Source organism: Nyctibius grandis, chromosome Z, assembly GCF_013368605.1.
Source record: "Nyctibius grandis isolate bNycGra1 chromosome Z, bNycGra1.pri, whole genome shotgun sequence".
Taxonomy (NCBI): domain Eukaryota; kingdom Metazoa; phylum Chordata; class Aves; order Nyctibiiformes; family Nyctibiidae; genus Nyctibius; species Nyctibius grandis.
The window spans coordinates 89,637,473-89,650,808 of record NC_090695.1 but is presented as its reverse complement, the minus strand read 5'-3'; the positions used below and the strand labels follow the sequence as shown (position 1 = coordinate 89,650,808).

General features: G+C 36.2%; 1 protein-coding gene across 1 annotated transcript in view; it reads left to right on the top strand.

Annotated features, from left to right (window-relative positions):
• Positions 1-1,097: 1,097 nt before the first annotated feature.
• The window catches only part of SNX29 (sorting nexin 29), a 111,858-nt gene continuing 99,619 nt past the window's right edge, over positions 1,098-13,336 (top strand). Inside the window, exons 1-5 of the mRNA XM_068423102.1 lie at positions 1,098-1,171; positions 6,651-6,715; positions 7,592-7,644; positions 10,102-10,226; positions 12,779-12,959. Coding sequence (XP_068279203.1) covers positions 1,165-1,171; positions 6,651-6,715; positions 7,592-7,644; positions 10,102-10,226; positions 12,779-12,959 — 431 coding nt within the window. The 5' untranslated portion in view covers positions 1,098-1,164. The remainder of the gene's footprint in view (positions 1,172-6,650; positions 6,716-7,591; positions 7,645-10,101; positions 10,227-12,778; positions 12,960-13,336) is intronic.

Genomic DNA, 13,336 nt, shown 5'->3' with positions numbered 1-13,336 from the left:
ACAAGTAATGCTGATTAGATATAGCCACGCCAGGCGACTGTGTGGCCTAAAATTAGGAATATACTTTTGTCACCTTGCCTCCTAAGCGTTAATGTTATTTTCCTAATATTAGGCCAGTTTTATTGCTGGAAAACTGCAACAAGAACAGAAGCAACAACAATCTTTTTATTTGTAGATAACTTTCTATTTCGGGTTCTTGCATGAATGATGACTTAAAATGTTTTAAAACTAGTAAATTATTGCACAAAATCTATGAACGCTCAATATTACAGCATCTTTAGGAGGCTGAGCGCAAAGTGTGGGCCAGTTAAGAGTTAGCTGTGCAAATTTGGCCGCATGACCCAAAACCTCTGCAATAGGCCTACAGAGCTATTACATTTATTATTATTACTTTATCTAGGAACTCTTAAAAAAAGGGTTACGCTCTGTTGCTCCACACAGCGTGAAGCTGTATGTGGCAAATACAAAACACTGTATTTAGACTGTGCAAATACAAACCAGCAAGATGATGCCTTAAAACAAGTTACAACATTTAAGACGAGAACTTCATTACTTTGCCATTTTTTTGTATTAGAGGTTTCACAGTTTCTGTACCCTTTTTTTTGAAACACGAACCTTTCAGGGCTTTTAGCTTACGTAGCACAGGTGACAGCATGAAACATTTTATCTCCGTTTTTCTCATCTTTCATTTGCCCGGTGTTTCTCCCCTTCCCCGCAGAACCCCTGCCCGGGGCGGGCCGCCGGGCGGTCTGTGAAGCGGAGGGGTTGCCGCAGGATATCCCGCCGCGCTGCCGCGTCCCGCCGCCCGCGGGCAGGTGCGCGGCTGCGGGAGCGGCGGGCCAGAGGCAGCGGCGGGGCGGCCCGCGGGAGGAGCCGAGCGGCTTCGCGCCTTTTTCCCAGGAGCGGCGCGCGCGGCTGCAGCCCGCGCTCGGCGCCTGTGAGGGAAGGCGGCGCCGTGAGGGCTCGCTCGGGACGGGGCTCCGGGCGCAGCCGAGCTCTGTGCCGCATGCCGGGGCCGCCGCCTCGGCACGGAGCGGTGTTTACCTTCCGGGACGGTGGGGCGGAGTTCCGGGGCGGAGTGTGTGCGGTGGCCGGCACGGCTTTGGGCTGTGCGGGAGGAGGGCTCGGCGCCGGCAGACGGAGGGTGTGAGCCCCGCGGCCACCATGAGTGGTGAGTGGAGGGCTCGAGCGGGACCCTCTCCGTTACCGGGGTTCGCTGGGCGAGGCCGCCGGGTCTCTGGGGCACTGTCGGGGCTGGCGCGGGCAGAGCTTGCCTGGGGGATCCCCGCCGCCTGCTCGGTCAGGCGTGGCTCTGTCCCCGCGAGCTGAGGCCCCTTTCTCCCACACTGCTTCTCCCCGGTGGGGGTGGGGGCTGTGGCGTGGTGAGGAACAGGAGACTTTGGCCTCTATGGCCCCGCCGTGCGGGGTGGCTCAGCCCTTGCCAGCGTCTCAACGTCCCACTCCTCATTTTGGCTCCTAAAGCCCCCCCAGAAGCGGTGTTTTATCTCGTTTTAAATCCTAAAGCCTGCCCTTGAGCATGGCACTGGCTCACAGCACAAGTGATGCTGGTCTCGGGGACCTCTGTTGTCTCAACTGTGCAAAATCACAGGAAATATTCCTGAGAAAATCAGTGGCCAAGGGAAAATAATAATTAAAAAAACCCCCGAACTAACTAACATGCAGTTGGTGAGAGAGGTGAGAAGCATGAGTAGTGGAAAAAGTGGTCCTTTCCAGTATTTAGGGCATATCGCTGCTGTTTATCTCAGTCCTGATGAGAATGTGTTGGTTGTGGATGTGTTCATTGCTGGCCTCCGTGTTACAGTGAAGCGGTGTGTGTATGAGTTGTTTGTGAGGGGAAATATTTAAAAGCTTTGCATGGGAACTGGGACCCGTAAACTTTAGGACTGGAGGAAGCATAGCCACTTGAATGGGCCAGAATGGAGTTATTTGGTAGGATGGAGGAAGAAATTTTGATATGATTTTTCCTGTAAATCTTAAAACGTATTGGCAAGGGTTTGTTTGTTTGTTTTTTAAGAAGGGAGGTGCTTTAGTAAATGCTTTCATGGGTCACCTTATATGACTTCAGTAATGGAAGTTGCAGGCAACACTCTGCACCTGAAAATTAGATTGTATGGTTTTCTCCCACCCTGATTTAATACATGGTGAGATCTGTTGCCAAAGATAGTAAGAAAAAAAAATGAAGAAAAAACATTATTGTGGGGAAAACTGTTAATGAGCATTGTAAAAAATGCAAATAATGGTCGAATCTTTCAAACCACGAAAAAAGGAAGTTTCTCAAATGTTTCAGATCTTGACATGATATAGACTGAATCGTAATTCTGAAGTTTTTGAGAGTCAGCATTTTCATATGGAAGACCGCAGCCCTTCAATGATTAATTCAGGCTGGGAATAGCCTTGTGCAAATTTGTGTAAATCAGAGCCTAAATCTTCCTAAGAGACTCATCTTTGGTAGCTCTGTTTGAATTCTGTGACTTAAAAGGCATAAAGCCTCATCATGTGGTTATTTTTAATACCTTTAATATTTTTTTTTTTTAAAACAATGAAGAGATACAGGTTTATGAGGAGAGAAAACATTTAATTACTTACAGTAATGCCTAAGGTGACATTAAGGCTAGTAGTTCAATTGCATGGCTAACCTACCTGTGTGTAGCCCTTGCTAAGACCTGTACGACTTTTCCAACAATTCTGATTAGACAGCAAGGTAACGAAAAGGACACTAATTTTGCACTTTGCCAGACATTACTGTTATACAATACTGTACAGTATTTTTCCAGAATAGTGTAAGTGGAACAGATCAGGATAGAGAAATATGTATCTTATCATGCTTGTTTCAGATAAAGGAGATAGCTAATATTAACATCATCAAATTTAACCACGTCCTTTTTTTTAGCAGCTATTATAGCACTGTCTACACTTTATTTCCCTGCCCAATTTTAGCCCTTAAAAGTAAAAGGGCTGTTCCTACAATATGGATAGAACCACCTCTTTCCCTAATGGCTATAATTGTTTTTAATGTATATTTTTTTTAGCTACAGTGTATTTCTAGTGGATGTGAAGGTTGCTTTGAGCGTTACTTTAATGTTACTAATGCTATTTATTAATTACAGTGTTGAATAGGCTAAACTTTAAAGGGAAGTAACACAAGGATACTAGATTTATGTACTTGTCAAGAATTAGGGGTGTTGTCACTTGCCTAATGACAGTTTAAAAAACCACAAAAATATGACTAATTCAGGATGAGGCAGTAGAATCACAATAATGTAGTATAAGGTAGTATTGAAATTAGCTCTGTGTTTGTTTTACCTTAAATGTGTACCCTCAGAACCTGTACTAGAGCAAGCAAAAGGAATTGCAGTCTGAAATTTTGCATACAAGATTTCAAGAAGTATGTAAGAGCAATCTGAGATTTATTTTTTTTACCCTGTATGCTACATGTGGCGCTGAAGAGAGCTGTACTTATGAAGAATTGGATGAAAATCCTGTTTTCCTTTACTTGCACAGTCAGTTTTCTTCTGCTGTAGGTGTGGATATTTCTGTCGGGGTATGGAGAGAAGTTTGTTTTGAAAATACAAATGACTGTGAACAACAGAAAATGACAAGGGTCACAGAGGCAGGTGCAGTACCTGAGGCTATTTTTAACCCTTTTTGACTGAGGAGATGTTGATGGGAGAAGTCTCTTTTAAGTTTCTTAGTTTTTGCAACCTTATACTTGTTTTCACAATTATTTTTAGACTCATGTATGAACTTCCTTTTTTATTGCAATAGTCTAAATGCAGCCTTTTTTCTGAGTAACGCTGTTTTTATGCATTCTATGTTTTGTATTTGTGTGTGTGTTACTGCAGTTTTTACCACTATGCTGAATCAGTAGAAGGCTGTTTTGGTCAGTTTGTAGTACACTGTTGGTCTTTAAATCAGCTAGAGTTGGTCACACTTAGTTGGTGCTCTTGTCTGAAAATAGGCTTTTTTTTTTTTTTAAAGGCTTAGTTTAGAAAATGAAGACTTACTGTAAAAGAGCAAAATCTTAAATAGAGTTGGTAGAGATTTATTTTTGCCTTCCATCTACTTGAAACAAAAACATTGTTAAATAATACTACATTTTCTAGGCTCGTTACAAAGAAAAATATATCCTCTGCTTGAAAAAACACACAACTTAATCTTTAATTTTTTAAAAAATGTTAGACTTTGTGAATATTCTTTTTCTTCTACCTGCAAAATTTCTACGTTAAGCACAGCAATAGAAGAGTTCTGGAGACATGCATTGAGCAGAAACCTTGGCCAGCCCTCAGTATAGACATTGTGTGGCCTCATAGCTCTGTTAATGGTGACGGTGATCTGAACTGCTTATGGAAATTATTGATTGTAATCACATGTAGTCGTAATTGTTATTAGTACAAATTTACAAGTAAAATAAAGACAACATACATATTACACTGCACTCAGTCCATGTAAATTTCAGGCTGTGATATCACATGCTTTAGTCTTTTAGAACATCAATTAGCATAGTGATCATCTGTTGGTGTTCTGTATTCATGCGTTTTTTATATCGTTCACAGTCTGGTATCTAGTTGCAAACCATTTCTATGTTACTAAATAGATACAAAGATGCCAAAGAGATGTGAATTTAAAACCTCATATGTATTCCATTTGGAAGACAAACTTAACCCATATATTTAGTATTTTCATTTGATAGATGTTTTTCAGGTGGTGAAATTCTTAATTACATGCATTTGTTCTGAACTAGTCTCAAACTGTTAATATAAAGAAAAATGTTGCATTATGCCTATTCTTGCAGCTATGTGCATAGCATAAGACTGTAAAAGTAAAGAGTTTTGAAACAGTACAGAGAATCTGCTGGTTTGTGTATATTCAATGTTACTGTGCGTGTTGGGTTGTACTAAAAGTTGGGATTTAATTGTTTCCCTTACTTTACAATTATGTGATTTATTATAAAGCATTTATATGCATAGGCATGTGCCGGTTTTTGGCAAGGTATGCATGATAAGAACACTAAATATAATTTAATAAAAACGTAATCTCTGAAGGAGCACAAAGTGCAGTAGTAGGGGTTATATGGATTTAAACTTATCTTCACAGTGGCGTAACTGGCATAGTTGTTTGGAAATTAAAACCTACTTGATATGGGGTTTGTTTCTAGAGTCCTTTACTAGCATTGAGCATTGTTTGCATCTTCACCTGAGTTTGCACGCATCGGAGTATTTGACTAACAGAACCAAACCTCATACATCACATGTCTGCACAGTTTGAGTCAGAGTTCAAAATTGGAAGTATAACTTCTTGAAAATCCACTGTAATCAGCTAAATAAGCATTGTGAAGCTTAGTTAGCTAGCAGCTACATTTGCACGTTTTTCCTATTGTTTTCTTTATTCTGGCATTGTTTATTATAGACTTACTGTGGGGTTTTTCTTCTAGTCCCGTATTTAAGATGAAACAAAGGCAGAATAATTTCCGTAGGACAAATTCTGTCCCCTTCTGCTGGTTTAGGAGCAAACTACTTTGAATGGGTCTATGAAGATAGGAAATTCTGGGATTGAGACCTCACAGTGTTGGACAGCAAGAGGAAGAGACACTCATCTTTGATGTCATCTCTATTTACTAGAGGGTTTATTGTGTGGTGTTTGATTTTCAGTATCTGGAGGAACTTGCTCCTGCAGTTTTGATAATTGGCTTCTGTCTGTGCATATATTAGTTGTATGTTCCCTGAGAAGAAAAGAAGAATAGAATGACTTTAATTCCAGTGAAGTCAGAGAGGTTTTTGAAGGATATTATGAATTTAAGCGTAGAATAAAGAAATGATAGAGATGATGTAAGTTAATTAAACAATAAATTTTACACATATTCATGGAGTTTATAAAGCATATTCCAACAAGCAAAGTAATGTGCTATTTGTTGTTGAAATGACTTGAGAAGTTAAAGATTGTCTTGCCTAGTTGCTTGTATAGTAACAAACTAGATTTTATAGGTGTTAATCAGGAAGGACTATGCTGTTAGTTAAGTTTTAAGGGATTTATTGTAACAATCGCTCTCTCTTCACCTAACTTAAAACCCTTTCTGCAGTGAGGTTGTTAAACAGTGAGAAGATATTCCTGCTGTCTCTTTCTCATTTTCAATTCTCTTCTTGTGCTATGATGATATACTACCCTGGTAGTTGTCCCAATATGAACATTTGTGGGGTTGCAGTGCAAGCTCCATCATACGCCTAATCCAACCAACAACAACAAAAACAAATTCAAAAAAAAATCTTAATCCAGGTCAGTTCCAGGCTTGCAATATGTCTCCACAGGTGATTTTGCTAAGAAGCTAGGGGCAAGCTGTGCTGGTTGTGCACAATTATACTATATTTGGTATTGCTGCAATATACCTTATATAATGAAACCAAAATCTTACTAAAATAAGACTCTAGATGATATTTCAGACGGTATTCCTGCATATTAGAGAAAGGCTACGTGAAACCTCAAAACACAGACTTATATTGCATCATTTTACTTAGAGAAAATACATTAATAAATTTAATGGAATAATTGGCATGGGAAGAAAGTTTTCAGGGCCCGAATGTATTTTTCTTAAAAGACTATTTATTTTAAAATGATATCATTTTGTTGAATTTCAGGTTCACAGAACAATGACACTAAAAGACAGTTTCTTCTAGAACGACTACTGGATGCAGTTAAACAGGTGAGAAATCTGATACATATTTCTACAGTATACTTACTCAGAGTTGTCAGTACTACCAGGAGCTGTCTTTGCCCTTTTTTTCTCCTCTTTACCAGACAAAGAAGAAATCTTGTCTTTCACACAGTACTACTGAGTTTTTGTGTCTGCTAGCAAACAACTATTATGCAGTATTTGTTTAAAATCCTTGTTCTTGACAGATTATATTTGTATTATTTTTATATTTTATTAATATATGTGATAATATAGAATATATATTGTAAATATATATATTTGTAATACTTATATGACAACTAAATTGTAGTGTACTGCAAAGGCTAAACTGGTTATCAATTTACAGTAGCAGCTTTTTTTCTTTACACTAGGATTTTAGTGAATGGTTAAAATACAGGTAAAGATGGGATTTCTTTATGTATGCAAATATCTTGCATCAACATTAAGTTTGGCAAGTAGAATTTCATAGACTGGATTCAATTTGAGAGAGCTTGGGAGGCAAGAGAATGCCTCAAAAGTAAGCCAATGATGTGTTTTTTAAAGAACGATTCTTCTGTAATTGTAGCACTGAGCTGAATAGGAGCAGTGTTTGTTTTTGTGGGTGTACATTTAAAACGCAAAAGTAGTAATTTTTACTCAATTTTATATTTATTTAAGGACCTGCAGGTATGTTGTTCTGGCTAGCAAGAATATATTTGAACCGTAAGAGTAGCCCGTTAGTGGAACACGGTGCTGTAAAGCACTTTTTGTTTGCAGGCTGTATTTGCCAATGCTTTATTTTGTACTGCTTCCTTTTCTGTTATGACTCTGTTTCTTACATGGAAATATTTCAGAGTATTGAGTTTGTTAGTGTAACAAAGATTTCTTAAAATCTGTTTATTGCAGTGTCAAATACGGTTTGGAGGAAGAAAAGAAATTGCTTCAGACTCTGATAGCAGGTAAAATAGTCTAAGAAACTTTTAACATGCTTAGATTATGCATTATAATGACATAAAACATATGGCACATAATACTTGACACACTTAGAAAAAAAAAAAAGCCAGTTCCTTTTGTTCACATAAATACTGACGTGGATCTCTGAATTTTTCATCTTGTTACAAATTTGATAGCTTAACAAAGAGTGTTCTTCTGTATGAAGTTACAAGTGTTTAAGGGGCTGCAGAGTTCATGACAAAGCACTGAATTCTGAGGTCCGAACATGAGATTGGGAGAACTTATCTTCCCTAGAACCTCTTTTAAAATTAATGCATATTTATTACCAATACACCTGTGTTTTGTGAAGCTTGACAATTAAGCATTAAGTGTCTTTAACACAGTCATTAAGAAAATTTTAATTCTTATTTTTTCTTATTCCTGAAAAGTTTTAAACATGTTTTTCTTCCTTTTCTGTATGAGAAGTTGTTCCTTTTTATTAATGTAAGACAAAAAATGTCATTTAATTCCTATTAGTTGCATTTTTTGTTGAATATGACATATTGTTTTCTAAGGCTTTTAAGATGACTGGCAGACAGAAATTGCATTGCTTTTTGTATCCTTTTGAGTCTTTCTCAAAATCTTTCCTATCGAGGAATCTCGGATAAATAAAACACCAGGATTAAATGCAGTTGTTTGTTGTCCTTTTTCTTATGTCCTTGAAATTTGACTCTGCCTTTTGTGAAGAAGTTAATTATCTGTTGACCATTTATAAGTGATGCATAAAATTCTCTCCTACCCTCTCCAAATTCAGTCTTTAAGAACATGTCTAAGAGTGTGGTTTCATGACACCTGGAAAGCCAACATAATCCATGATTCTCCAAAATTTGTTCTACCAGTGGTTTTATTTTGTCTTTGACATTATAATTGTTCAGAGTTCTACTATGTCAATGTACACCAGACTTCTCCATGTTTTTCTGTATTTGTTTATTTAACATACCCTGTTGATGCTATCTGGTAAATACACTACATATTTTGAGCATTGTAGAATACCTGATTTTTTAAAATTTTTATTTTGTTTTACTAGTGGCTAAATTTTCCTGTAAAATGTTGCACAGTTTTCTTGCTTTGATTCTCAATGCACATAGATTTTTAATAATATGAGTTCTTTCACAGAGCCTAGTTTCAGTTCTCCTTTTTCTGAATTGAAAAAGTCAAGTAGATTTTTTTTTTTATTTTTTTTTTTTTTTTCCTGCGGGGGTCATGTATCTTCTGGAATTTCCGTTTTTAAACAGCAGCAGTCTTTCTGGCAAGAATTAATCACAATTGCTCCACAATCATCTTGAGTATTGTTTGAATTATATTCTGCTCTACTAATAAAGTTTTCCTAACATAGATGTACTGTAAACCATTACGTGTTAAAAGCTCTTCTGTCCAGAGCAGTTATGGTAGATATACCTCTTTTTCTGTCAGTATTCCTCCTGAGTTCTTGTGCTTTTTTGTGACCCTGAGTAGAACTCTGTACTTCTGAAATGCCTGAGCAGAGTCCTGAGCCACTTTGCCAACTGTTTTTACTTATTTACTTGAACTTAGTTAAAGTATCTGTCCTTCCTTTTAGTAATCAGCTTTGGCAGCCAGGTGACAGCTTTCTTAAAAACTTAAGTTTTAAGTATTGTGTATTTAATGGCAAAAATGAAACTTGGAAAAAAAAAAAAAAGATTTCAAACAAATAGATTGCATTTATGTCTGTTACACCTTAAGCCTTACTATTCCTTGTAGGTTACAATAACATTCCTTTCTTTGGCAGGCTTAATTTTAAAACTTTGCTGATTTTGCAGTGTTTCTTCCTGTGTGAAAATTGATTTATTAACTGAGTTATGTTTAAAAAAATCAAGAAATTTATAAATAGTATTGTAGAAAACAACATAAAATACTGAAGGTTCAACACATTCCAGAAAAATGTATCTTATTTTCCTGTGCCTAGGATTTCTGAAGGACATTAAAATGTGTGTTTAATTGTTTTCCTAGGCTTGAATTATAGTGTATTAATGTGAATTAACAAAATTGTCTATTAATTGTGTAGAAAGTTGTAGCATATTTTCAGAAAATCATTCATTGCATGTGTAGTACAAAGTATATTTATGAAAATGTAATTGTATTACATGAAAAGTAGGTAATCTGAAGCTGAAATAACATGACTAACAACCACTGTAGAAGGTAACGAGGATTTCTCAAATTGATTGCCAGTTCTTCTGAATGTAATTTGTGCCCCACCTTTGAATAGTCATGATGAGACTGTGGGTATAATTAGGTTATACTCTTTGCGAGTAATGATATTAGTGCATACAAGGGGTCTTTCACTACATATAAGATAATGGTTCATTTTTACATTCTCTATTCAGAGATTTGGAATAAACCTGCTCTGTAGAAACGTAGTTGATGATTGTTCTTTTCATGTGATTTCTTTAAAAATTCTGTTGCAGAGTCACTTGTTTGTGTGCTCAGTTCGAAGCTGTGTTACAGCATGGTCTGAGGAGGAGCCGAGGATTAGCATTAACAGCAGCAGCGATCAAACAGGCAGCAGGTTTCTCCAGTAAAGCTGAAACAGGTAATTTGTTAGTTGTAACTATTCTATTTTAAACAGTTGATAAGTGCAAGCAAGGGATATAATTTCTAGTTGAAGTTTTAAGCAATGCACTGAACTGCAGACTGTTGGTAGCATACTTAATACTTGGACTGTCATTAAGCAATGAAAATGGTTATTGCTGTCTTGATCTAGTTTAACTTTCGCACCAAGTTTCTCTAGAAATTTTGGTGTTTGGAAATCTGCAATTCCTACAGTTCCGTCATGAATAGTATCACTGGCAAATTTCTTTTGAATTCTGGTAGGGATAACCTTTATGTAATCGTGCTGTTAAGTTTTTACTACAACATTTTCATTCGTAACCTTGTCTTACTCTGTTTTTTAACTGCCATATTCTATAGCATCAGATATGTTTGACTTCTAAGTATTGATGTAATTTTAAAAACAAAACTTATATTACTTACAACGGTTTGGTTGTTTTTTATTACTTTCTCCACATTTAAAGAAAAAGGTTATTTTTTTTGCCTCCTCTTCACTTTGAAGTTTCCCTTTTTTTTTTTTTTATCAAAAGTATATGAGGGTGTTCATCTTTATCAGTTTTGTTGTGAAGTTTGACATATAGTATCTTTTTTCTTAAACAGAGTATACATAATATAAAGAAGTTTCTTTTTGGCTTTTGAAACTCCATCAAGCGTAACCTGTAACACATAGTGGGGGTTTTGGTTTTGTTTTGTTTTGTTTTGTTTTTTTTAATATATTCAGTGGTACTCTAGAATTGTTAGTACCTTTTGATCTCCAGCCATAACTTCCAGTTACACCAGGCAACTCTATATAATGGATATTAACACAAAATGTGTAGTTTGATATAATGGTGTTTTTAAATTGCTATAACAATGGACTTGTTTCCTGTGGATGATAGGGTGAAATGTTGGGTCTTGTGTGCTGACTTTCCTGCTAATGGGTTAGAGCCTCCAGACTTAGCTTTTTTGGGGGAGCTAAAATAGCTATTCTTTTGGAGAAGTTGATGAGTTTCCCATGTCTGCCTCTTTTACTCAGTAATAGGCAAGACTCGAAACTTTGCAGACTCTAAATGAACAAGTAAGAAAAATTCAACTGTTTACACAATCTTTACAGAAGTTTTGGCTCTTCTGTATGCTTTTTTCTCCCTTGTGTATGTTTGTAATTGGGGATTAGATACTCTGTGGTCTCTTCCAGCCTCTGGGTAGTTTCCATCTCTTTAACAGGTAATGATTTGATTATTGGCAGCATCAATCTGTTTTCTCTCTTATGTGAATTTTTCTTCTGTGTCTTTGAGGAAATTTTTCACTGCTTTATGCTGCCTACATTGAGATTATTATCAAAAGCCAGTATAATATTTGAGGTGATAGTGCACCATGCACTTGTACAATAGAATTATTTTGCCTTTTTTGTTAACTTAAAAAAAATGTTCAGCAAAGATATTCATTAAACTGTCAAAAGGGGTACCTGCATGTCTTCCTTGAGAGACTGATGTGTTTTAAATTTTTTTTTGTAATGCTTGGGTTTCTCAGATTTTTTTTTTGCTTTTGAAAATATCCTATTTGCCTTAAATTCAATCCCTTAATATGTTACTAATTGTATAGACCAACAGTTTTCAAACCTTTCTAGTTATTTGAGCAATTCTATTTATAACAAATCAAAGCCACATGAACGTTAATGTTATATTTTAAGATACTTCCAAGCTGTATGTATTTGATGCAACATTAATGACTAATGATTGCCAAATTATACCATACAGTAAGGATTCAAGTCTTACAGATGAAGTATCTGATGTTTTGTTGTTCTTTTCACCCTGAGAAAATGGTGAGAGGTGAATTATAATACATATGTCCTTAAAATATGTTCTTATTCAGTTAAGAAGCAGGAATATGTAAAATATCAAGTGGTTTATTGTACATTTACAATCACTGATGTAGATTTTTGTTACCTCCAATTGAGAAATTTGAGGCAACTGCAAAAAAACTTTTTAGCAATATTTGGGACAGGGCAAGGAAAGTATTTTAGTGGAAAGGGGTGTTGTTGCCTTTTAAATGTAACACTTTTTTTTTTATTTAAAAAAAATAACATGAATTCGTCATTTGCATGTCTGCAAATTCTGGAGCTACCCATTCCTTTGGACCTATCTTCTAACATTTCACAACCAGCAGTAAGATAGAGTTCTAAAGCATTTTTTTCCTTTGCATAATATATTCCAGCTGAACATCTGATCCTGTTCTATGGATGAAATAGTAGCTTAAATGTGATTTTAAATGTGAATTCTATTTAAAAATGTAAGATAGAATCCTTTAATGTGTGTGTTTGGCTTTTTCAATGAAGTGAAAAGTTCTAAGTGCTTCAATAGCCCAAGTTCTGTGGAAATAAATAACCTATTTAACTGGAGAGTTATACAAAGATAGTAAATGATTGACCTTTGTTCAAAAGTATATACCATTACCTGCTTGTTTTATAAAATTGCATGATAAATGCATTCAGGTATGAGCTTAGCATTTTTTGGTGTTTTTTTAAAATTATTATTAGTTTTATTTTTTGTACTCCAGAGCCAGTGTTTTGGTACTATGTGAAAGAAATTCTGAATAAACATGAACTGCAGCGCTTTTACTCTCTGAAGACAATTACTACAGATATTGGTAGAGGCCGGGCTTGGTTGCGCTGTGCATTAAATGAACATTCCCTGGAAAGATATGTTCATATGCTGCTTGCAGATAAGAATCGACTCAGGTACTGTATTTGATATCTTTGTAATGCAGGAAATGTATTGACAAATGAAGTACTGAGATTAAAAAAACAACTAACCAACCAAAAACCACAGCTGTAATAATATACCATATTAATTACTGGGCTAGTGAAGCCACTTAACCTCATACTTTCATTTTGTTCATTTTTGAAATTTTGGCAGCCATTAAGATAGTGGCTTGTGCTTGTATGAACATGTGACCTGAAATTGGCTTCATTCTCGCACATGAGAATATATGCTTCTATCCTCATCTTCATTTCCATCCTCTTTCCTAGCTTCCTTCCATATTCTTTCAACAGTCTTCCTCACTGAGACCTTGACACCATGCTTTGAAGTGCTACTCTTATTCCATTAAAATAGT